Below are 24,927 nucleotides of genomic sequence, written 5' to 3'. Positions count from 1 at the left end.
TTTGTGTAATTAAGGAACCTATATACTGTGGTGGTCAAATAAAGCTGTGTTTATTATCGGGTAGAGTACTTAATGGGAGGCGAACTTGGGCTCATTACATTAATCTATATCCATAAAAATATAATCACCCAGCCTCGATTTACTCCCACACACAGGCTAGCTATACTAACCATACTGTGCCACTGCCGTGACTCTAGTATTCTTTCACTGGTTGCTTTGTCTCTTCAGAATCGCTGGTTGTGCTATGGTGTTAGTCGTGATGATGTGAATTTACAGGAAACCTCCCTGCGTGTGTTGCATAACATTTGATTAGAACATACATAGCTCTTGGATTGTCATTTGAAGACATTAGACCAGCGCAGCTGTGCATACTTTCGTGGGCTTTATATAGACCTTGAAGTAGACTGTTTGATGTGGTAAGCCATTTGTTTGAATACGCATGTAGCCTTCTTCAAAGTACTGTCGGGCGCTGTATCGTACAGAGGAAGCGGTCTGATTAGAGGTTACTGATGGGTGAGATGCAGTTTGGCATCTGTCACAATACCGTTCATAGGGCCACTGGGTAAGCAGGAGTTACTGGCCCCATTTTTTGCGCTTGAGGCATTTTACGCCTGATGTCCTGAGACCCGATCTACTATGGTTCCTGAGTAACTGAGCTAAGTACTCCTTTAGCACTTGACTTTCAATGCTAGTTTGAGGCGAGCATTCCAAGGCTTCTCTGTTGGGGCTGCGGGGTTGATTGGGGCTGATTAAAGTGTGGGTAGAGATGGTTAGATTGGAGTGGGGTAGAATGAGGGGGGTTGGTTGGGGTGGACTGGAGTGGGGTACTTTAGAGTAGGTTGGATGAGGTACATTGGGGCGTAGTAGATTGGAGTAGGTTGAGGTAGACTGAGTAGTGTAGACTGACGTGAGGTAGATTGGGTAGTCTAAAGTAGTTTGAGTGGGCTAGAGTGGAGTAGTTATGGGCAAATTGGGTTGGGGTAGGATGGGTGAGGTAGATTAGAGGGTGTATAGATTGGGGTTCATTGGAGTCAGATAGATTGGGGTAGATGGAGCTGGGGTAGATTGGAGTTGGGTAGGTTGGGGTAGATGGAGCTGGGGTAGATTGGAGTTGGGTAGGTTGAGATAGTTTGGGGCGGGAAAGATTATGTGGCAGGTTTGAGTAGATTGAAGTGCAGTCCATTGGAGTGGGGTAATTTTGATTAGACCGTAATAGTGAAGTTTGTTGGATTGGAGTGTTTGATGGGGTAGATTAGGGCAGATTGAAGAGGTACATGGGGTAGATTGGAATGGGATAAGTGGGGGCAGATTGAAGTGAGGCGGAGTAGGATAGATTGGAAAGTGATGGAGTGCGATGCAATGAAGAAGGGGAGCAGTAGCACGTGGGGGGGGGTGAGAAGCAGTGCCATGAATATGGAGAGTCAGCAGTGCAGTGAGGTAGTAGGAACATTATTGTGATGAAATGCACATTCCTCTCTATTATCAATAGCTGTGTAGTCAATTTGTTTTGAAAAGTGAAAAAAAGAAGTTTTCGGCCCGGGACCTAGTTTATCCCATTGCAGGCACACATAGAAAAACTCAACTATCTTGTTGCAAATGCAAGGCAGTTGTTTTAAATGTAGATATTTTGTTTTCTAAACCTATTTATTATGCGCAATTTTTTTTTGTCTTTGCATACAATTTGTGATTCAGGTGAAAAACTGCAATTTTGAAAAATTCTGTTTCAATGCGTATTAGCTTCATTTGTTAATCGTCCGTAACTGCAGTGTTGAGAATGCTGTTCCAGGGTTTATTTGCATGCCCATTATGGCATGGGTAAGAATTGCTGGTTTAAGCTGCTTCCTCCTTTTTAGGTTTCGCCTCGCCGAAAGCTGCGCAAGCAGACTTTCGCGCAAGGCGAAAACTTTTGTTTACCATTATGGACAAAAGTCCCGCCTCTCACCGCCTCTCACTTCCATTGGCTAGCTCCATAAATGGAGGCTAGCCATTGGAAGTGAGATCTGTCAATCATGGTCCGAGGCGATTCGTGGGCGTTCGGGGGATGTTTTTCTCATCCTGCCCCTTTTAGCACGTTATGCGGCTGTGGGCGGATGTTATTTTTTTTTGTTTTCGACGCCAAGTTTTGATCATTTGCCGGATCAATGTCCAGGTGAGTGCGCCCGCTGTCCGTTTGCCCATTCCCGCCCCTCCTCCCGTTGTCCGTGTGCCCGCCCGCCCCCCCCGTTGTCCATGTGCCTGCCCTCCCCCTCCCGCTGTCTGTGTGCCCGCCCGCCCCCCCCTCCCGCTGTCCGTGTGCCTGCCCGCCCCCCCAACCCAAGGAAAGCCGCCACCATGTACATGCCAGTGGGGATTGAAACTCTACAACCCACCGATTATCCCCGCACGCCTCCTCGCAGCCTCTGGGCGCTATGCGGACGGCCAGGGAGGCCGAATAGATATTCCTCTTGTAAAGACAGCAGCAGCAGCGCGTTCAGGCAGCCTGTAAAGGAGAAACGGGGTGAGATCCGGCGAGCGGGCCAGGGGAGTGTGCCTCCCTGCCAGCCCCCCTCCGGCTGCTTACCATTGCTCCCTTCTGATCCTGTACAGCCGGGGTCCCGGGAGGCTCGTTACCTCCAGGCTCCAAGCTGCCCCGTGTCCAGAGAAGGCCTCTCTTCCCCAGCCTTCCGTGGTTGTTGAAAACTTTTTCGCTCTCTCTCTTCTTCTTTTCCTGTGCCTTGGAGAGCAGCGCAAGGAGCTGGGCAGCCTGAGGGAGGGAGGCGCATTCCAGAGCAGTAGAATTTGGAGTATGATCAGGGCGAGTCCTGCTCGCAGTACTCCTGCCCTTCACGCGGGACACAGACTGGCCAAACCTCACTCTCTGTGCGTCTCAGTCCTGGGGATGAGCCCAACACGCTCGTTCTCACCTGGCCCTGGATCTATGCACATTAGACAAAATGCGCCCCCTCCAGACCCCCCTTGCCTTAATGAAAATAACACCCCCGGCCATTTACCTTCCTTACTCACGGGCAGGGGAACTTTCTCTGCAGAACCGACATCCCACAAGTGCTAGATATGTAATGAGAGGAGTTCGGTGCTCCCACCCAAATTAGTGTTTCCCCGGGGGTACACGGGCATCGGCAGCATGACTGACTGCTTCTGCCCTGCCCTGCTTCTGGGGACAGACTGGCGCAGAGCACATAGCGCCTCACACGGTGCATCTGTTGGCGCTGCAGGTACACAGACGCAGCTAGTCTCACAGTGCGGGCACAGAGCTGAGAGGACCAATATACATGTACATCTGGGCTCTAAAACCTGCAATGAGGCACCAGGGTTACGTGCACTGCAGATGCAAGAGCGGATATCCGAGGCCGAGAGGTGTGTATATATATATATTAACAAAAATATATGCTGATAGGCAGGGGCCCGGCCAAAATTAAATTAAACCAAGAAAACTTCCGCCGCTCACTCTTCCAACATGCGACCATTTGTGTTAATTTCTAGGTTGGCGAAGTTTGTATGTGCACGTGAAACTGGCAGTATATCTCTGGTAAAAGCACATCAGTTTCCCACACGGCCCCTGCTGCCACGCGCCATCCCCAGTCAGAGAGCCGGCAGGGTTATTGGACCAGGGCTGGATCTTTCTGGAACAGCAAAGACAAGCCCAGCCCACCTTATCAGTGCCTATACTTCCAACCTTGAGTAGCGCCGCGCTTACTTGCCTTGCCTTGCACTAAGTGAACAACTTACAATTAAATGTACCTGGCATGCGTTCACAGTGCCTGTGCCCTGCTGGAATATTCACGTGCGCTTCGGGAGCGCAGTTCACGCGGCGCTACATAAAACTCACAACGTACACGCATAAAAAAGGTGGTGCTGTTTAAAGTACACACAAAATATACATGCAGAAGTGGTCGGTATGGGGAAGACGAGTCTCCCATAAGAATACTGTCCTAGCAGCACGGCCACAGTTCTAAACTGGGCAGCTAAAATTGGCTGAAATGCAAATCTAAATTTCACTTATTTTGTGATGTCCACGTGCAAAATTTAGCCGAGGTCCTCTAGCAGCTCCTTATAGAATTTCTCTGGCTAGTACAATCCCAATGAGCTCCACAGTGCTTTTTTGGTCAGCAAGCGCCTAGAAGCAGTCTAGTGGACTGCAGAGTGACTGCAGAGTGCTAGGGTGTGCTAGGGAGTGCAAGGGAGTGCAGAGTGACTGCAGAGTGCTAGGGAGTGCTAGGGAGTGCAGAGTGACTGCAGAGTGCTAGGGAGTGCAGAGTGACTGCAGAATGCTAGGGAGTGCAGAGTTACTAGGGAGTGCTAGGGAGTGCAGAGTGACTAGGGACTGCTAGGGACTGCTAGGGAGTGCAGAGTGCAAGGGAGTGCAGAGTGCAAGAGAGTGCAAGGGAGTGCAGAGTGCAAGGGAGTGCAGAGTGCAAGGGAGTGCAGAGTGCAAGGGAGTGCAGAGTGCAAGGGAGTGCAGAGTGCAAGGGAGTGCAGAGTGCAAGGGAGTGCAGAGTGCAGAGTGACTAGGGAGTGCAGAGTGCAGAGTGACTAGGGAGTGCAGAGTGCAGAGTGACTAGGGAGTGCAGAGTGCAAGGGAGTGCAGAGTGCAGAGTGACTAGAGAGTGCAGAGTGACTAGGGAGTGCAGAGTGACTAGGGAGTGCAGAGTGACTAGGGAGTGCAGAGTGACTAGGGAGTGCAGAGTGACTAGGGAGTGCAGAGTGACTAGGGAGTGCAGAGTGACTAGGGAGTGCAGAGTGACTAGGGAGTGCAGAGTGACTAGGGAGTGCAGAGTGACTAGGGAGTGCAGAGTGACTAGGGAGTGCAGAGTGACTAGGGAGTGCAGAGTGACTAGGGAGTGCAGAGTGACTAGGGAGTGCAGAGTGACTAGGGAGTGCAGAGTGACTAGGGAGTGCAGAGTGACTAGGGAGTGCAGAGTGCAGAGTGACTAGGGAGTGCAGAGTGCAGAGTGACTAGGGAGTGCAGAGTGACTAGGGAGTGCAGAGTGACTAGGGAGTGCAGAGTGACTAGGGAGTGCAGAGTGACTAGGGAGTGCAGAGTGACTAGGGAGTGCTAGGGAGTGCAGAGTGACTTCAGAGTGACTGCAGAGATTAAGCTAATGGCAATGTACATGACAATGCCATTTATTTATCTGTTTTCAAAACCAACACATAAATACAAATTTTGTCATTTACAATGCCAATAGCTCTAATTTTTCCAAAGGCGAAACCATTGCATTGTAAATGCTTGTTTCTATTTGCAGAAGGTGGGGAGCCTGAATGGTAGTATTTGTTGTTTTATGGTGAGGATAGTCATTGATATACTATGACAAATCAGAGTAGTTGAATGGATCACACTCGAGGGATTCGAAAAAAGAATTGAAAACCCTGAGCTTGTCATTTTTGTCAAGGCTTTGTGTACTTTAGGTGAGGCCCTTTGTTGTTTATAATGTTGTGAGTGGGGGGCGGCCTCTCCTTTCCTTCCCCCTTGGCTCCGAGTGGATTGAGGAGACCAGTTGGATGAACCAGACTGACTGGAGAAAGGAGTTGGGTGAGGCCAGAAAACTGAACACCTCCCCAGACCTTTGCATGGTTTTGTCCTCTATTAGCTATGGAGGAGGGAGACTCTTACACTGTGGCGTTCAGGACCAACCTCCTGACCGAGGTGCTTGCATCGGCCTCTTCTGAACCACTGCTGCCGTTCAATGAGGCCGTCACGGACATCCTTCTGGGAACTTGGTCCAAGCCCAGCACAGGGGCTCCTGTGGGTAGGATGATTGCCCAACACCACCACCCAGCCATGGGCGACCCCATTTTCCTCTCCCAACTACCTACCTCCGAGAGCTTGGTGGTCCAAACCTCAACTTCCAAAGGCACGTCAACCTACTGCGCCACCATATAGGGAATTCAAGAAGCTGGATCATCTTGAGAAGAAGATGTTTTCTTCCGCCAGCTTAGGACTGCAGTCGGTGAACACTGCATGTCTCTTGGGTCGTTACACCCACTCTTTGTGGGTTACGGTCGCGCAGGTGCTGCCACAGTGCCCGGAGGAGGTCCGGGACGTTCTCTCCCGTGCAATAGCTGAGGGTAGAGATGCACGGAAGTTCGCCATACGATGTGGGCTGGACACCACTGACTCGCTCGGCAGGATGATTTCAACGTCAGTAGCCCTGAGGCACTACATCTGGCTGAGGTCCACTGGCTTCTCGGGCAATGTCCAATCAACTCTTTTGTACATGCCCTTTGATGGCCGTCGCTTGTTTGGCGACAAAGCGGACAACGTGCTCGAGCGCTTTAAGGATTTTAGGGCCAGATCCTTGGGCCTCACTACTACCTCTCGCCCCGCGCAGTCTGCTTTTTGCTCACCACATTCCACCCAGAGCCATAGGCCTGCGCAAGCTAGCCTGCCTCTGCGTGGCCGGGGACATGGGACCGAGCGTTGTTGGTCTGGGTGACAGTGGGTGGGCCAGCCCAACAGCGCCACCTCTGCAGCAGCCTCCAAGTTTCCTAGTTCGACTTTTCAGGGCCACCAGTTGAGTGGGCGGCAGGATTCGCTATCACCTCCCCCACTGGCACAACATCACGTCTGACAGGTGGGTTTTGCAGATAGTCTGAAGGGGCTACTCGCGCCCCTTCGAGCCTACCCCTCCATCTATGCCACCCTCACTCCATCGCATGTCGGAGGATCATCTGGCCATTCTCCTTCAGGAAGTTACGGCTCTCTTGGCCAAGGGAGCTATCGAGCGAGTCCCTGTGCCAGAAGTATGTCGTTGTTGTTACTCCCACTACTTCCTGGTACACAAGAAGGAAAAAGGTCTTGGATCTCCGGGACGTCAGCCGCTTCCTCCGGAAGGAGAAGTTCAAAATGTTGACATTAGCTCAGGTCATGTCTGCCCTGGATGGAGACTGGATGGTAGCGTTGGACTTGCAGGACGTCTATTTTCACATCCCTGTCCAGTCTGCCCATCGGTTTTACCTACGGTTCATGGTAAGCCACAAGCATTTTCAGTTTACCATGCTTCCCCTTGGCCTTACCAGAGCCCCTCGGGTGTTCACGAAACTTATGGCAGTGGTTGTAGCTCATCTGCGCAGATCAGGGGTTCCAGTCTTCACCTATCTCGATGACTCGCTGTTAAAGTCGAATTCACCCCAGTTTGTCGTCGCCCACCTCCAAACTATGGTGGACCTCCTGCATTCGCTGGGGTTCACTATCAACGTGCCGAAGTCACACCTGATTCCCTCTCAGAAGCTCCTTTTCAGCAGGCAGTTCTGGATGCAGCACAGTTTTATGCTTATCCTCCCGAACAGAGAGTCCAGGATATCCTGGCTATGATTCTGATCTTTCAGCCTCTATCCAGAGTTTCGGTCAGAATGACCCTGAGGCTGCTGGGCCCTATGGCCTCCTTCATCCTGCTGGTGGATCATGCCTGGTGGCATATGCAGGTTCTGCAGTGGGACCTGAAGTTCCAGTGGGCACAGCATCTGGGGAATCTTTCCGATTGCATCTAGATCTCGGAGTGCACTGCACACCAATTACAGTGGTGGCTCACGAACCAGGATTGGTTCAACAGCAGATCCCTCTCCCTTCCCCAACCAGAGGCTGTGGTGGCCGGCTGGACAGGACCAGTCAACAAACACACTAGAGGTTGGTAAGTCTTCAGGAAGTACCTCTGAGGTACTCTTTGGGTGCATGTATTAATAAATCCATCAGTGGAGTTGGTGGGAGTTTATTAATGTGAGATGTCCGATACCAAAAACCTGAGAAACTTGTTTTGACCAGTGCCCAGCGCATATCTTAATATGGCTTCCTTGTTAACTTGTACTGTCAGTAATTGAACTTGTCAGCACATGCAGATATGTCCTCACATGAAATATAATGCACCCTTCCTTAGGGCTGTGAGGCATGCTGTGAAGGTGACTAATAAATATTACATGTAGTGTTAGGGAACACAGGGTGTTTGCCAATTTGTGTTTTCACTTTTAGAGCACCTTGTCACGCAGCCTGCAGAGGCAGTCTGCATGTGTTTTGGACTGTGTCCCTTAGAGTGGCACAAGATATGCTGCAACTCTTGGGGACTCTCTTTAGTACCTATGCCCAGGGGTACCACTTACTTGGGACTTAACAATCTGCTAAAGGACTGGTCAATTGGGGCTCAATCGACCAGTTAACTTGATTTGGGGAGAGAACTGTGCTAGTGGGAACCTGGTTAGCAGGATCCCAGTGCACTTCAGTCAACGTTGCATCAAATACCTGGCAAAAAGTGGGAGCCGGGAGACTATCGCCACAAAACTCCAGGTTCCTACATATACGTTCAAATGACTCCTGAAAAATCAAAGCCTGAGACAAACTTGCTAGTGCTTGAACGTACAACCTGAAAGATTATACACACCTCTGAGTTGTTGGCTCTTAACTTGCTCAGGTGACTTTCTGCCAGTATTTGTAGTTATGCTATGGATATCATCTGTGAATAAGCATTTATAGATCTACTTAGGGAGGTATCTGCAATCCTTTCAGGCTTACGTCTGTTCACTTGTGACTTTTTTGCGTTAATCTTTCTTTCACAAATAACAGTACCATAATTTGAATATCTACAGTGCACACTTTTCTTTCTATTTTTTAGGGTCTTTTCAGCACTTGTGGATCCATGTTCATGTTAAATCGATTTTTGTTTTTTCAGACTTACCAGAGGGAGCAATCAAAGGCCTCTGCAAACTGTTCTGCCTGACATTGCATCGGTACAGGTAAGTCTTGTTGCTTCTCTGCCTGCGCCGTTGGTTTTTCTTTGTACTTTGAAGTTATGTATATGCGTGTAAGGGTTATGTCTAAGAATTATACTGATGTAAAGATTGCTGAAGTCATCTTTTTTGGGGCCGTGCAATTAGAAGTCGATTCAGAAAAGGGGGGTGGTGATGAACAGAGTGTCTGAATTAAGCAGACCACTCTTACCCAGTCCAAAGATCAGGGCTTGATCCATCACCGTTATTTATCTCACTGCCCCATCCCAGCTCAGGACCTGGCTATATGCAAATTAGTCTGTCCCTGGCCCAGTGCATCATGGGAACAGGGCATACCAAACTACCAAGCCAATTCTTCACCAGAAAGGAGACAAGCTACCGGGGACCGGTTTCTGGCATTTCAGCCTCTTCGGCCCGGCTTGCTTGAATCCTGATGGAGCAGTGAGAAAGGGACTCATGTCTGAGTATACCCTGCCACACCTGTAGTGGCCAAAAACGATTCAGAAAAGGGGGTGGTGATGAACAGAGTGTCTGAATTAAGCAGACCACTCTTACCCAGTCCAAAGATCAGGGCTTGATCCATCACCGTTATTTATCTCACTGCCCCATCCCAGCTCAGAACCTGGCTATATGCAAATTAGTCTGTCCCTGGCCCAGTGCATCATGGGAACAGGGCATACCAAACTACCAAGCCAATTCTTCACCAGAAAGGAGACAAGCTACCGGGGACCGGTTTCTGGCATTTCAGCCTCTTCGGCCCGGCTTGCTTGAATCCTGATGGAGCAGTGAGAAAGGGACTCATGTCTGAGTATACCCTGCCACACCTGTAGTGGCCAAAAACGATTCAGAAAAGGGGGTGGTGATGAACAGAGTGTCTGAATTAAGCAGACCACTCTTACCCAGTCCAAAGATCAGGGCTTGATCCATCACCGTTATTTATCTCACTGCCCCATCCCAGCTCAGAACCTGGCTATATGCAAATTAGTCTGTCCCTGGCCCAGTGCATCATGGGAACAGGGCATACCAAACTACCAAGCCAATTCTTCACCAGAAAGGAGACAAGCTACCGGGGACCGGTTTCTGGCATTTCAGCCTCTTCGGCCCGGCTTGCTTGAATCCTGATGGAGCAGTGAGAAAGGGACTCATGTCTGAGTATAGTGCAGAGGTGCAGTGAGCTAAAAAACGGTGATGGATCAAGCCCTGATCTTTGGACTGGGTAAGAGTGGTCTGCTTAATTCAGGCACTCTGTTCATCACCACCCCCTTTTCTGAATCATTTTGTCCACCATAAGCGTGGAAGGGTATACTCAGATGTGAGTCCCTTGCTCATTGCACCATCAGGATTCAAGCAAGCCGGGCCGAAGACGCCTGAAATGGCAGAAACCGGTCCCCGGAAGCTTGTTTCCTTCCCAGTACAAGAATTGGCTTGGTAGTTTGGTTTGCCCTGTTCCCATCATGCACTGGGACAGGAACAGACTAATTTGCATATAGCCAAGTTCTGAGCTGGGATGGTGCAGTGAGCTAAAAAACGGTGATGGATCAAGCCCTGATCTTTGGACTGGGTAAGAGTGGTCTGCTTAATTCAGGCACTCTGTTCATCACCACCCCCTTTTCTGAATCATTTTGTCCACCATAAGCGTGGGAGGGTATACTCAGATGTGAGTCCCTTGCTCATTGCACCATCAGGATTCAAGCAAGCCGGGCCGAAGACGCCTGAAATGGCAGAAACCGGTCCCCGGAAGCTTGTTTCCTTCCCAGTACAAGAATTGGCTTGGTAGTTTGGTTTGCCCTGTTCCCATCATGCACTGGGACAGGAACAGACTAATTTGCATATAGCCAAGTTCTGAGCTGGGATGGTGCAGTGAGCTAAAAAACGGTGATGGATCAAGCCCTGATCTTTGGACTGGGTAAGAGTGGTCTGCTTAATTCAGGCACTCTGTTCATCACCACCCCCTTTTCTGAATCATTTTGTCCACCATAAGCGTGGAAGGGTATACTCAGATGTGAGTCCCTTGCTCATTGCACCATCAGGATTCAAGCAAGCCGGGCCGAAGACGCCTGAAATGGCAGAAACCGGTCCCCGGAAGCTTGTTTCCTTCCCAGTACAAGAATTGGCTTGGTAGTTTGGTTTGCCCTGTTCCCATCATGCACTGGGACAGGAACAGACTAATTTGCATGTAGCCAAGTTCTGAGCTGGGATGGTGCAGTGAGCTAAAAAACGGTGATGGATCAAGCCCTGATCTTTGGACTGGGTAAGAGTGGTCTGCTTAATTCAGGCACTCTGTTCATCACCACCCCCTTTTCCGTGCAATTAGAAGTCAGCACTTCGCATCCCTCCCTATTCCAGTTGTTTGAAGGGCTTGAAACTGCTCTTAAACTCTTAAACTCTTAAATGTCAATTTTTAAATAACAAGCAACATGATGTTCTCTTCCAGGGGATCCTCATCAATAGTTATAAGCACATGAATATTCCGGCCCATGCGCGGGACCCCGGAAGCATATACAATATATGTCAAAACCATATATGTAGCTATGACCCCTAGCTCCCATAATGCCTCAGGGGTGACAGTTAGGTCAGTTGTTCTTGCCGGCTCCTTCTGAGAGGACCCTGGTTACTTCAGCTCTACCTTTTTCTGATTTTTGTCAGAAAATACTTTCAATTTTGAGGTTAAACCTTTTTACTTCTACATCTTTTCAGTGTTGAAGTGTTTTTCCACTGTTTTTGAAGGGTTTGGGCATTGTTTTTCACTCAGAAATGCCTTCCCTTTTTGATCCTTGCCCCTCCTGTGGCAAAAAGAAGGCAAAAACAGACTCAGATTATGTCTGTATTTTATGTCTGCCTTCACATCTGCCAACATTGCCAGCTACTGTCCAAAAGAACTTTGAAGGACAGGGAGAGGATTCGCCTCTATGGGCTGGCTGAGAGGAGAAGATCTTCCTCCAGAGGCAGGTCACTGCTGAAGAAGAAGGAGAGAGCATCCACAAGTAAGATCCCAGTGTGCTCTCCATCGACGGCGGGCTCACGGTCGAGAGAACACAGGTCGTCGTTGAAGATCACAGGTACATCGATCCCTCAGCCGTCGTCAACCAGGCAACAATCGGCAGCGAGGCATCGATCTCTGTTGAGGAGGGCTCGCCCAACGTCGAGAGACAGGTCTCCGTCGTCGCTGTCGAAACATGCTCCGTCGTCGCAGGGTCACCGGCGATCGACGTCGAAGCGTAGATCTCTGTCGACGTCAACCAGGCGACTGTCGACGTCGAGTCAGGCTCTGCCGTCGCAGGTTCATCAGCGACCGGCGTCGAAGCATACCTCTCCTTCGACGTCAACCAGGCGGCATTCAACGTCGAGACAGGTACCCTCACCTCCATCGGCGTCGAGGTTTAGAACCCCTCCAGTGTCACATTCGACGTTGAAGCCAAGAAAGTCGACGTCGAGGAGGATTTCTACGTCGAACCGATCATCGGGGAGATCACAGGCACGCTCACCCTCAAGAGCAAGGTCTATGGGCTCCAGGCATTCGGTGTCACTCCACTCAACGTCGAGACGTACAGAAAGGTCAACGTCGAGGAGGCTGTCAGGATCCAGAGTCTCTTCCATTATGGTGACGCAGAGTAGATCGATGTCAAGGCACTCGCCAGCGACGTCGCATCGCGGCGGAGGTCGCGCTCAAGCACCCATGGGGCCTCTTCCCTTTCCATTCGAAGTTCCCCACAGACAATTGCGTTATCTCGCAGCGCTTCCATCCATTCTCAAGAGACTGCAGGTTCGCCACAAAGGAGTTCACCGAGGAGGCAGAGATCCCCCTGGTACATCTCTCTCCCAGAGGGCTGCAACCTCTATATCATTGGAGATCAGCATCAGCAGGTTTTACTCAATGGGCTGCAGAAAACTCGAGCCCATTGCATAGATCTCCTTTGCAGCGCTTGTTGCAAGAAGTGGACAAATCACCTAACACTCTCATCAGAGAACACTGGGGCAGATCCCCTGATCGCAGGTCAGCACAGGGGCATCGCAAAAGGCGGCGTACACCATCTTGGTCATCATCCTCAACTCACTCATCTAAGAGGGATTACTCTCCTACCCTCACAGATATTCCGCCTAGCAGAGTGTCACCCATTGACGACGTGAACATTACCATGTCCACTACTCAGACGACTACATCCTTTATCTTTGAAACGCTACATCAAAGATCTGTGTCAAGACCGATGCTCCCTTTGATACCGGGAGTCATCGAACCAGTAATGGACGTATTTGTAGCTCCAGCTTCAGCGAAAACAGCTCCTGCTCGTATTATAAAGAAATACAAGCTGGCTGCATCGGATCCTCTATTTCTGAGATCAGACCCACCCCCTGATTCTGTCATAATTGCAGCAGCTAGGAAAACGCACTCAGTTGCATCTTCTTTCTCTGCTCCTCTTGATAAGGAGAGTAGAGCTCAAGACTCTTGGGGAAGGAAAGCCTGTGGCTCGGGGGCATCTTCTTTACAGGTTTCCAACGCTGCAGCCCTGTTGGGGCGATACGCCATCCCTGTGGGATTCTTTGGATCGTTTTAAAGAGAAGCTTCCAAAGGAAGATCAGCAGGACTTCTCGTAAATTATTCAAGAAGGCACTTTGGTGTCCAACCAGGTGATAAGCACGGCAGCAGATGGAGTATCTCTAGTGGCTCATTCATATGCGCATGGCATATGTGCACGTCATTCCTCTTGGTTACGCCTTATGCACAACAGCGCATATTGAATCTCCCTTTTTCGGGTACTTCTCTGTTTATGGCCCACACAGATGAGGAGATCTTCCAGGGGAGCCGAATGTTCAAGCAGACTTCCTCAGTCATCACTTCCAAGAGCAAGAAGATTGGGTGCTCAACGACGACTGAGTGGCAGACATTTTTCAGCAGTGGGGTCATCCCTGCATCGACCTCTTCGCAGACAAATAAAAAACAAAAAATGCCACGCCTTTACATCCCCCCCTTTTTGAATCGTTTTGGCCACCACCAGCGTGGAAGGGTATGCTCAGATGTGACTCCCTTGCTCACTGCACCATCAGGATTCAAGCAAGCCGGGCCGAAGACGGCTGTAATGCCAGAAACCGGTCCCCGGAAGCTTGTTTCCTTTCCAGTAAAGAATTGGCTTGGTAGTTTGGTCTGCCCTGTTCCCATGATGCACTGGGCCAGGGACAGACTAATTTGCAGGTTCTGAACTGGGATGGTGCAGTGAGCTAAAAAACGTCGATGGATCAAGCCCTGATCTGTTGACTGGGTAGGAGTGTTCTGATTAACTCAGATACTCTGTCCATCACCACCCCCTTTATGAAACTGACCTTGTTGCCACAAGTAAGAAAGAAATCGAGGCACGCATTAAAAAACATGAAGATGTCATCAAGGAACGCAAAATCTATAAGTTCGCTCAAGACCAAAATGATTATGCTACTGGCAGAATCTTTACATTCGCCCGAAAGTATGACAATTACAAACGGCAGGCATTAACCGGTGGCAAATCACAGAGCACACAACATGTTAAAATCCACGTTGCAACAGCGGTAGTGAGTGATTCTGATTCTGCCTCACTAACATCTACAAGTGATACAGATGATAATCGACCAGGCACTTCATCCTCAAACCAACCAGGAATGATGAATTTTTCCCTTGTGGATGAACTGAATTTTGTGAGCGAGGACCGGCGGTATTCCTTGCACTCCCGCAAGCCTGTCTACACGCAAGGAAACCAGCAAACAAAAGAAGGCATGAGAGGAGGGTCAGACACCGGCAAGCCTTCATTAAGAGGCAATGTAAGGCGGACTTGGAAAAAATAATCAGTAGTACTGAGAATACTGTGATCAACTTGACAGACTTAACATTATCAAAAGCAGAAGAAGAACAACTTCTTTCTTTGGGATTATCATTTTGTCTCGATCTTTTTTCCCTATAATCAAACAAGGATTGATCTATTCAAGTTTATTAGGAAAATTAAACTCATCAAATATTTTCAACTGAATTCTTTTCAGGGTAGAACAACTGTACTCATACCGGATGGTTCTACAAATGGCAAAGTAATACAGCCAAAGATAATTCCAATCTGCAAGCACTTTATGATCTAGCTTACGAAGATGATGTTGAGGAAGCTCCAACTGTCAGTCAAGTGATCAATGTTTACAAACCAGTATCAAGTCCCTTTCGCCCTAAATCCACGTTTCTACCTTTAATGCCAAAAGATTCAATTGATGTTTTCAGTGACAGAGTTATCCCAGAACTCAAAACTCTGAATAGAACAGTAATGGCACAATCCCGCAAAAGAGATTACCGGAACAAACAATACAATTTACTTATCTAAAAACATCAAAGTAAATCGGACGTGATTATCAATAAATCCGATAAAGTCGGAAACATTGTTTTGTGGTCCAAGAAAGACTATCTTACTGAGGCAGATCGTCATCTGAATGATCAATCATGCTACAAGAAGTCATCTAAATCAGAAATGAGGAAAGCTGAATCTACCAGCAAAAAAATCCATCAATGGCGGCGGATGGGACTTATCACCAAAGAGGAAAGTAATTTTTTAAATAACGAATATCCCATTACTCCGGTCCTCTGTTTGCTACCCATAGTCCATAAGCTAACTCAACCAGTGCCAGGGCGACCTATCATCTCTGCCCTGGGTAACATGAATGAAAATCTGTCTAAATATGTAGATTACTTTCTGCAGCCATTTGTGAATAGTTTGCCTTCTTTTCTCAAAGACATAACTTTCTTAACAAAATTAATGATGTTGTCTGGAATTCTGATTATTATCTTGCTGTGATGGACATAGTCTTTGTATACTAGCATCAATCATTGCCATGGCATAAGGACCGCCAAACATTTTTTGGATGACCGTGATATCTTTTGAGAGAACATAATGATATGTTGTTACAAATCATTGAACTGTGTTTGACTACTAATTTTTTCCAATTTAACAGTGAGATTTACCAGAAGCTGCGTGGTGTCTCAATGGGTTCATGCTTCTCCCCCAGCTATTTATGTTTACATGTTGGTTGGTGGGAGAGCATGTTCTCAGAACGGCCCACGTGCGCTGGTGGAATCTCATTGTATATTATTGGAGATATATTGACGACGTTTGTCTCATAAGGAAAGGGACTAGGAACAAAGCGATGCAGTTTGTTGAAGAAATCAACATTAATGATTTGAATCTTCGATTCACTGCTACCATTGATAAAAACTAAGGTTGAGTTCCTAGATGTATTGCTATATGTAGATGAGGGAGTTTTACAGACTATGTTACATCGGAAGTCCACTGCTGGGAATTCCATCTTGCACGCCCACAGTACACACCCCAGACATTTAATTAATAGCATACCGTATGGAGAATTCATTTGCATACGTTGTATTTGCAGTTCTGAATTGGTGTCTAAAAAATGTCAGATGGAGGCTTTCCAATGGTTTGCAAATAGAGGCTATACTAGAAAACAATTGATTACGGCCTTGAATAAAGCCAACGCCAAACGAAGGGAAATTCTCCTGCAGCCCAAGAACGATTTAACTTCTGAAACATTGGTTTCTGACAACAAAGTGCAGTCTATTAGGCTTATTACTACTTTCAACGTACAGGAGCAGCAATTCGTAGAATTATTTATTCTGAATGGCCAATAATTTTGACTGATAACATTCTGAGGCCAATTCTACCCAACCTGCCAGCCATCACTTTCAGGCTGGCACCCTCTATGAGGGATGCCCTGGTGAAATCTATGCCTGAGGTTAAAGTAAAGATTACTTGGCTATTGAAACCAGGCTTCTTTAAATGTAGTTCCTGCCGTGACTGCACTTTTGCTAAACATTCAAAGCACTACAACACAGCTTTCAGTGACAAGATACAACACAGCTTTCAGTGACAAGATGATTGCCATAAAGGAGCACCTGACATGCTGGACTGAATATGTAATATACAAACTTCGGTGCACATGTAATTTGGAGTATATAGGTAGCACAAAGCTCCCTGTACATAAACGTATACTCCAGCCTGTCAGGGCAATTGTGAATTCCAATCATAATAATCCTGTGGCAAGACATTTTAAGTCAGTCCTTGAAAACAAACTGAAAGATCTTGAGTATACTGTTTTGGGATCTGTTCCTATCTCCAGACGGGGAGGGAATCGTGATAAATTACTCCGACAGAAAGAATCCCAGTTCACTTTAGCTCTTGGTACTCGAGTACCCAACGGGTTGAATATTAATGAAGATCTTCATAAGGTTTTGTAGGAACCTATTCATTTGTCCATCACTTTGAGATATTTGTACTGATGACTTTTTGAGCTATGTTTTAATTCTGTTGTCTCTCTGTTCTAACTGAACTGTCCTTTACAACTTGATGGAGATTCAACTTGTACTGTTAGATTGCTTAGGCTTAAGCAATGTTTGTTATATTTTTGTCTTCTGCTGCTAATCTGTTTATAGATATATTGCACTTAGTACAGTTTTTTGCACAGCACTTTTTTGCACAGACTGGACAGTTGGCACGCGGCTTTTTTGAAAGAATATACCACATCTAGAGTACAGTTGTTGTTACTTCCTTTTTCTACTTCTAATTTTTCACCACCTGAATTTATTTTTATTTTTTAGGCATACCGCGATAGTATTGAGAGTGCTTTACCAATGTAACCTTATATCCAGCCATGGCAGGGTCAGCAGATTGCCTATTGACAAAGCCCTAGCACTTTATTTGCGATTTTAAGCTGAGTCTGTAATCAAGTATTAGAACTTTATTTATCTTGACTCAGAGGAACAATATATCTTGATTGTATAACTGTTAGTTGAGGATGTACTAGCACTTTATATAGGAATCATGGATATGTCAGTAAGTTAGGTTAAATTGCACTAGCACTTTATCTAGCCCTTGACTTTGGAAGTAGTCTGTACTCTATATGCACACTTGTTCTGGTCATGGCATTTCAAAATAGGAGGTGAAGTTGTTGAGTATTATGAAGGATGCTCAGTACAGAGGTTGATAAAATGATGACGAGTGATCTCGCTCTATGCATATTTTCACTTAGTTATTGAACGTTGCTTTATTGAATTGCATTATGAATTAAAATGCTGGCACTGATAATTGTATTTAGCACTTTATCGTATGGCATATTTTGCACAGTCATTTTATATCTGTTTTAATCGTAGTAGACGCAATGCTGATATTACTTGGCATAATTTGTTTACGCACTAAGTATGTATTTTGATGCACTATGTATTTTTTAGAGCTATGATTTGTCAGTAACATTTTGTACAGAGCATTCGTTTTTTTACTTTTACCTGCTATAGTCTCTTGTCGAGTTCTAGTTTGTAATAATCTTTTAGCCTTGTTTCTAAGGTTATTGGTGCCCTTTATTCACTGCATTCACTTTAAATAACGTCATAAAAAATGGTCGCATCATGTGATCAAGCTCCCATGAGGAGCGAAACGCGTCATGGAGGGCACTAGTCCTAGCGATTTTATGGCGAAATAAATAAATTCTTCACTGCTTTGCCACGACTATTGGTGTGGAGGTCATTGATTGTGCCGAGGAGCTATAACGTGGTCCGTGCCTGTTTGTTGCCGTTCCAGTGATTGGCACGGACAGGACCTATTTAGTTATATATATATATATATATATCAAAGCTTTCTCTTCCTCACCTTTTAAGAAAGCACAGCACTCGCAGGAGGAGGGTTCAGATTCTTTATTGCAACCCTCAGAGAACCAGACTCGTTTCGGCTACCGCCTTAGTCTATGGTACAGTGGCGCGCCATTTTTTGTTTTTTTAAATACCCATTACGTGCATGTCATGGAGGTAAACAAAGGACAATTTCATAGTCGCCATCTTGTAATGATTTGTATAACGTAGCTATTTCCGCCCTGAATGGGCATTTTACTTATATACATATATACAAATTATACATATATACATCGCATCATCAGCCTCTCACATTGCACTTAATGTAAATCCCTGGTATGTACTGTTACTACGCGCTTTTATAAATCCAAAAGTGCGGTCAATGTTGTCATTGCATTATAACGTTATTTGGTCAATCAGCAGTCACTTCTTAGTGCAAAATCATATTGCCCTGGATGAGCTTATACCATTCGTTATACATAATTAATATACCATTCTCCGACATATTGCCCTGTATGGGCTTGTCTCAACAAGTTACCTCCTTTAAACACTTCTTAATTTCTAATCACCCACTGTGCAAACCCAATTAGCTCTAGCAAATAACACATTATCTTAAAACACAGGTACAATTCACTGATCTATTCTAATGGTGCAGGGAGCCCCCTACCCCAAATGTACTGTCATCTCTTCGTGGCTATTCAGACACCCAGGTGCCTTCGTTCCAATGTCTATTATATGTCTGGATTCCAGCCTTCTTAATTTTTGTAGCCTATCCCCACCTCTTGGGCTCGCTTGTACATGGTCTACCCCAAAATAGGATATAAGGTCACTGTTGCTTTTGTGATGTTGTTTGAAGTGCCTAGCTACACGGTAGGCAGGATCACAATTTGTGATGGCCCTAAGATGTTCTAAGATGTTCTAAGATGCGTAATTTCATAGGGTTCACAGTGCTGCCAATATAACGTAGTCCACATGGACACACGAGACAATATACCGAGAAAGGGGTCGAGCATGTAAGGAACACCTTTATTTTTCGCATTTGTCCTCTGACATCATAGGATAGTACTTTTTTACTATATTTGCACGCCTTACACCTCCCACATGGGTAAAATCCAGGTTTATGTTCCCCAAAAGGTCGGTCTACCGGGCGTGCTAAGTAGCTCTGTGTCAGTGTGTTCCGTAATGCCCTAGCCCTTCTGTAAGTTATCATTGGCTGGTTGGGCATATCTATCCCAATGACTGGATCCGTGGTTAAAAGTTTCCAGTTCTTTCTCAGGATTTGTCTTAGCCCACCTGCACCCTCGGAGAAGGTGGTGATGAATCTAAACTTCCCCTCCCTTTCTGTTTCCTTCACTTTTTCTTTTAGCATCTCTGTTCGTGGCATAGCATTAACTTTCCTCTGGCCATCCTCCAAACATCTGGTATTATATCCTCGTACCTTGAACCTATCTACGCTCGCTTTCGCATTTCTGATGTAATCTTCCTCTAAAGTACAATTCCTTTTTATCCGGAGTAGTTCTCCGTAGGGAATGCTATAGATTAATTTTGGTGGGTGACTACTGCTGGAATGCAGTACAGAGTTCCCTGCCGTGGGTTTTCTGTATAGCTATGTATGTACTCTTCCCTGTTCCCTTCTTATCTCGAGATCAAGGAAGTTTATTTTGTTCTCACTTATTTCTGCCGTGAAATGTAACTTGTATTTGTTCTTATTTAATTTATCTATGTACTCTTCCGCCTTGCTTTTAGATCCCCGCCATACAAGTAGCAGGTTGTCTATATATGGGTACCAGACCAGAACGTGTTGGGACCATTCCGCATATATTGCATGCCATGCCACATTTTCTTCCCACCACCCCACAAATATATTAGCGAAGCTTGGAGAATAGCTTGTGCCCATGGCTACTCCGACTAATTGTCGATAGTACTGGTCCTCATACAAAAAAATATTGTTTCTGAGACTGAAATTTAGAAATTCCAAAAGCATTGCATTATGGTCTGTGAAGCTTGCTTCCCTGGTTGACAACACATCATTTACTGCAAGCATACCTTCCTCATGGCCTATGCTCGTATAAAGACTTGTAATGTCCATCACTATGAGCAGATCTCCTTCTCTTAGTGTGAGTTGTTCCAATTTACCCAGTAAGTCCTTTGTATCTTTGATATAACTTCGCAAACTTTTCACATGATCAATTAAAAAATAATCAATGTACATAGATAAATGTTCCAACAGGCTGCCCTGTGCACTTACAATTGGTCGTCCTGGTGGTCTCAAACTGTTCTTGTGTACCTTGGGTAGGTGATAAAAACATGGTGTGATTGGATTCAGATTTCTTAAGTAGAGATATTCTTCCGTTTCAATTATCCCCTTGCCATGCCATTTTTTCAGCATTTCATGACATTCCGTAATGCTGTTCAGATATTCTTTTCTCCCCACCTTTTGGTAACACTGTTTGTCCTGCAGTTGTCTCATAGCCTCCGCGTTGTAGTCTTCATAGATTTGTAGAACAATGTTCCCTCCCTTGTCCGACGGTTTCACGACCAGTTTCTTATCCATTTGTAAGTTTTTTATGGCCTTATATATATATATCTAAATAGGTCCTGTCCGTCCCTATATATAAAGATACATATATGTTTTTCACATATATGGTATATGTTTCTGTGTTTCCACGCATGGGTGGGAATATTCATGTGCTTATGACTTTGAAGAGGATACCCCTGGAAGAGAACTAGGATTACAGGTAAGTAACAAATCCTTTTCTCCATTACCCTGAGGTATGTTGCCTACCTACTAACGTCTTCAGTAAAGAAATTTATATTGTCTGTACTGTAGCTCTGTTTGTGCAAATACAGTGGCTCTCAAGACAAAGCTCTTGGACATACAAACAATACATAGAAACAGAAGTTCTTGTGTGATAATCTCCTTTGTAGTGTCAGTCTCGAGTCGGGCATAATAACGTCAGGAAAGAACCCCTAGGGAATAGTTGTCTTTGCAAAGTACATGAGTTCTTGTACGAATCAATATTCAAGCAAGGGGAAGTTCCCTAACTGCTTAAGCTGATTTTCCAAGAAATCGTTGTGACGTTTGGTATAGGTGGAAGTAGCCATGCCTGTATTTGGTCTGCATGGGCTATGTCTAAATAAGGGCTTGATTTCTATGCCTATATAAGGGCAATGTGCATTGTACCTATATAAGGGCATGAATCGGGAAAAGTCACTCTGAGCCTAAAATGCCACACAACACTATGACATTTCGTTACGTGTGATATGAAAGACAAAACAGTGCCCTTTTTTGGTCTCGACTGGCGATGGAGCGCGCATGTGCTTCTCGCCTGCGATAGAGATTGTAAATAACAAGATTTCTAAAAGGGACTCTAAGCCCCAACCCTCATTTCCATGGGTAGCGTCAGCGTTTATGGTAAACGCTGCCGTCCCATTGGATATGAGGGTTTTTGGTTGCCATCCTGTCCATTTTTTGGACCGCCCTTCCAGACACCATCGCCTGTTTCGCGGCTGTCGTGAAGACTTTTCTTATCAGCTCCTTTATTTAACAAGCTGATAAGAAATGTCTTCACGAGAGCTGGGCGGCGCACATGCATTCCGAGGGCACCTTTTCCGGGCACTTCCCCCTCCTCTCCCACTCGCCTCCGTCATTTCAGAGTGTCAGCTGCTGACTTCCTCCCTTCACGGTTTCTTCCTCTTCACTTCGCCTGGCGCGATCCACATATGAATACAATTACAAGGACTTCTGTAATGAGTGCCCGCCCCCTCTCTCTCTCTGCGTTGCTATCTCCTTTCCGCCTCCCTCCGTCACACTCTCTCCTAGTCTCTCCTTCTCTTCTCATTCTACATCCACCAACTCCTTCATGCTCACTCGGGACCTCTCTACTGTCCACCTTCCCCAGTCTGTCTTCTTGCCCTTCACCTGCTCTCCCCTCTCAGACTTTTCCTTTCTTTTCTTTCCCTCCAAGTCTTCACCCCCGATTTGTCTCCGCTTCTCGTCCCCTCCACCCGGCTCTTTACAGGACACGGCCACCGCTCTACCCTCCTCGCAGCCCCCTACTCTCTCCCCTCTCTAGTGCTCGCCCTCTGCAGTCACTCTTTGCTGAATCCTTTCAAGTGCATTTGGAAACTTTGTACAGCAGTTTTCCAAGGGCACGCAGTGGGGGTGGGGCGGCGAGGGGGTGCTGCTGAGGCAACATACCCACACAGATAAAGTGTATCTATAATGTTTGGAGCATAAACTGTTAGGGCAGTGGAAGGAGGGGGTATCCTCATGGGGGAGGGAGGGTGGAGGTTATGCTCTTTTCGTTTATATAACGCCCAAAATCCAATCAGACGCTACTTGACAAAAATGAAGAGCCGTTAACCAGTTACATCACACATTTATCGGGGGCGAAGACCAAGTTCTGAAGTAACTAAAGGCAGTCTAGGCACTATAGAAAACGCCACTAATAAATATGGGAATACGACGGGCACAATTCTGAATAACAGAACGACAAAGGAGTAAAAAAATCTTCCAGGACCGTACCTGAGTGCAAAGAAATGAAAAAAGAACTGAGAGTACTAACTACTGCTGAGAGATGCTCATTAGTAACACTGTATCAAGGAATACATGTTTTTCTTTCTTTTTGTTTTGTTTACTTTAATGAGCGCAGCACCATCTTCACGGACACCGCGCTATGCAAAGCAATAGGTGTTGCTTTTGGTATTGCAAATAACAATGGCAAAAAGCATTGCCATTTCCAATGCCAATAGCTCCAAAACTCGCAGTTGCGAGACCTATTGCATGTAAATGCTTGGTATTCCTGCCCCTGCTGCTTAGTCTGCCAGTGTAAAATTCCATAACTAGGTCTTTGCTCTTCCTACAGTGTTCTTGTTCTAGAATGTGTGTCACGAGGGTTGATTTATTGGTGACAACCCACACAATGGCACACTCCGGAAGCCAGTCAGACAAACTGACAATCCCAAAGCCCCAACTTCTTGACATAACAGAGCATGAACCCGGACGCACCCAGTCTTCCTTTAAAGACATAAAAGTAAATTGAAAACGATTGCTACATTTGTCCTCGACAGTATTGAGACTTACCATCCTCATTTTCTTTGTTGTGTTGACCATCACCTAGCAACCATGTGGACTTTGTTGGGTGGTCTGACTTGAGTTTTCAAACCAACTTCTTCTGATCATCCTGACTTTTGCCATCTTGGAGAATCCCAGGAAAAGGATGGCAAAGATTGAATATATACTTCCTCCTGTATGGAGGAAAATTTTCGAAAAAAACGTTGCAAAATCGCCTGGCCACTACCTCCTGTGTGACACCTGAGGTCAAGGAGGTGCAGCACAACAACATGTTGAGCCTTTACCATCCCTGACCTCAACTGTCCAGGAAACCTGGGTCCTATTAAATATTGTACTATAGAGACGCTGATGTTCTTTTCAGTATCCTAAAGTCTTGAAGTTGTCTGCCACAGCTTGAGCTGTTTGTCATTGGTTTGAAACAGTTTAAACACTCCTGTTCCAAAGAGAGCCTTATTTTAGTTGCAGTTGTACTCTATCCCTGTATTCCACTTCCGAGATTGGATTAGTCATGCCTGTAGATGACTTTGGTCTAGTAGGTTCCCTTGCCAACTAAATCCTTTAAATTTCCACTTTTCACATAATAGAGCTATGAAGTTTGCCCCAAGGGGAAGTTTTTCTGCATGTTAGTGTAACTTAAAAGCAAGCATTTTCAATGCATTAGGTCTCGCATTTGTGAGTGTTTAAGTTATTGCCATTGTAAATAACAATGCCTTTTATTTATGTTTTTTTAAAAGCAACACATATATAAAAGATATAAGAGGCATTGTTATTTCTAATGCAATAGCTTTATCTCTAGCAAATGCAAGGACACTTTAATGGTGATCACGCACCTTTCTTTAGGCGCTACTCGCCGTATTCAGGTTACAGTAAGCAGTGTCTAAAGAAAGGGGTGCGACCAATATTAAAGTGAAAGCACGAATGGGGCGCTTTCCCCGAAAGCGAAACTTTTTTTTAATAAGAAAGCTCCTGTTGCGCGGCTGCTAAGATGAAAGCGGCCTGTGCCGTAAATTAAATAATTGAATAAGCGCGGCTGCTATAGTTAAAGCGGAACACGCTGTAATTTAATTAAATACATTACTAATAATATAAAAGCAAGTGACCTGCTGCGATGTTATGGGTGGAATAGGGGAAGATGATTCAAGAAAATAGTACTCGCCAACTACATAAAGCAGAACGTGTAACAACACATGTAAAAAGTCCAGTCGTTATAGGAGGTTACAAATGCAGACAAGTTGGTCCCAAGGAGGGACTAATAAGCCTATTCACAAATGAAAAGCAACGATTTCACAAGAACAGTAACAGGAGCCAATTGAAAAGATGGGCGGAGCTTCTATGCCATGCCTCAATACAGCATGCCTCGCAGAGCAGCGCATGCTCTGCAGAGGCTCATCCTAAACAGTAACCATTACCTGGTTTCTTGAGAATTGCTTTCCACTATCCGTTATCTACTGTACACAGATGGTCCTTTTAATATGAAGAGAGAGAGTGTTACAAGCTATCATTT

The 24,927-nt window shown here is 46.0% G+C and overlaps 1 protein-coding gene across 2 annotated transcripts in view; it reads left to right on the top strand.

Annotated features, from left to right (window-relative positions):
* The window catches only part of GCN1 (GCN1 activator of EIF2AK4), a 728,660-nt gene that overhangs the window by 59,387 nt on the left and 644,346 nt on the right, over positions 1-24,927 (top strand). For both annotated transcript variants that reach the window (XM_078667658.1, XM_078667659.1), the window contains exon 3: positions 8,658-8,721. In XM_078667658.1, the coding sequence (XP_078523784.1) occupies positions 8,658-8,721 (64 nt within the window). The remainder of the gene's footprint in view (positions 1-8,657; positions 8,722-24,927) is intronic.

This window comes from Lissotriton helveticus, chromosome 11 (genome assembly GCF_964261635.1).
Source record: "Lissotriton helveticus chromosome 11, aLisHel1.1, whole genome shotgun sequence".
NCBI lineage: Eukaryota > Metazoa > Chordata > Amphibia > Caudata > Salamandridae > Lissotriton > Lissotriton helveticus.
This window is presented reverse-complemented; position numbering and strand designations above follow the sequence as displayed.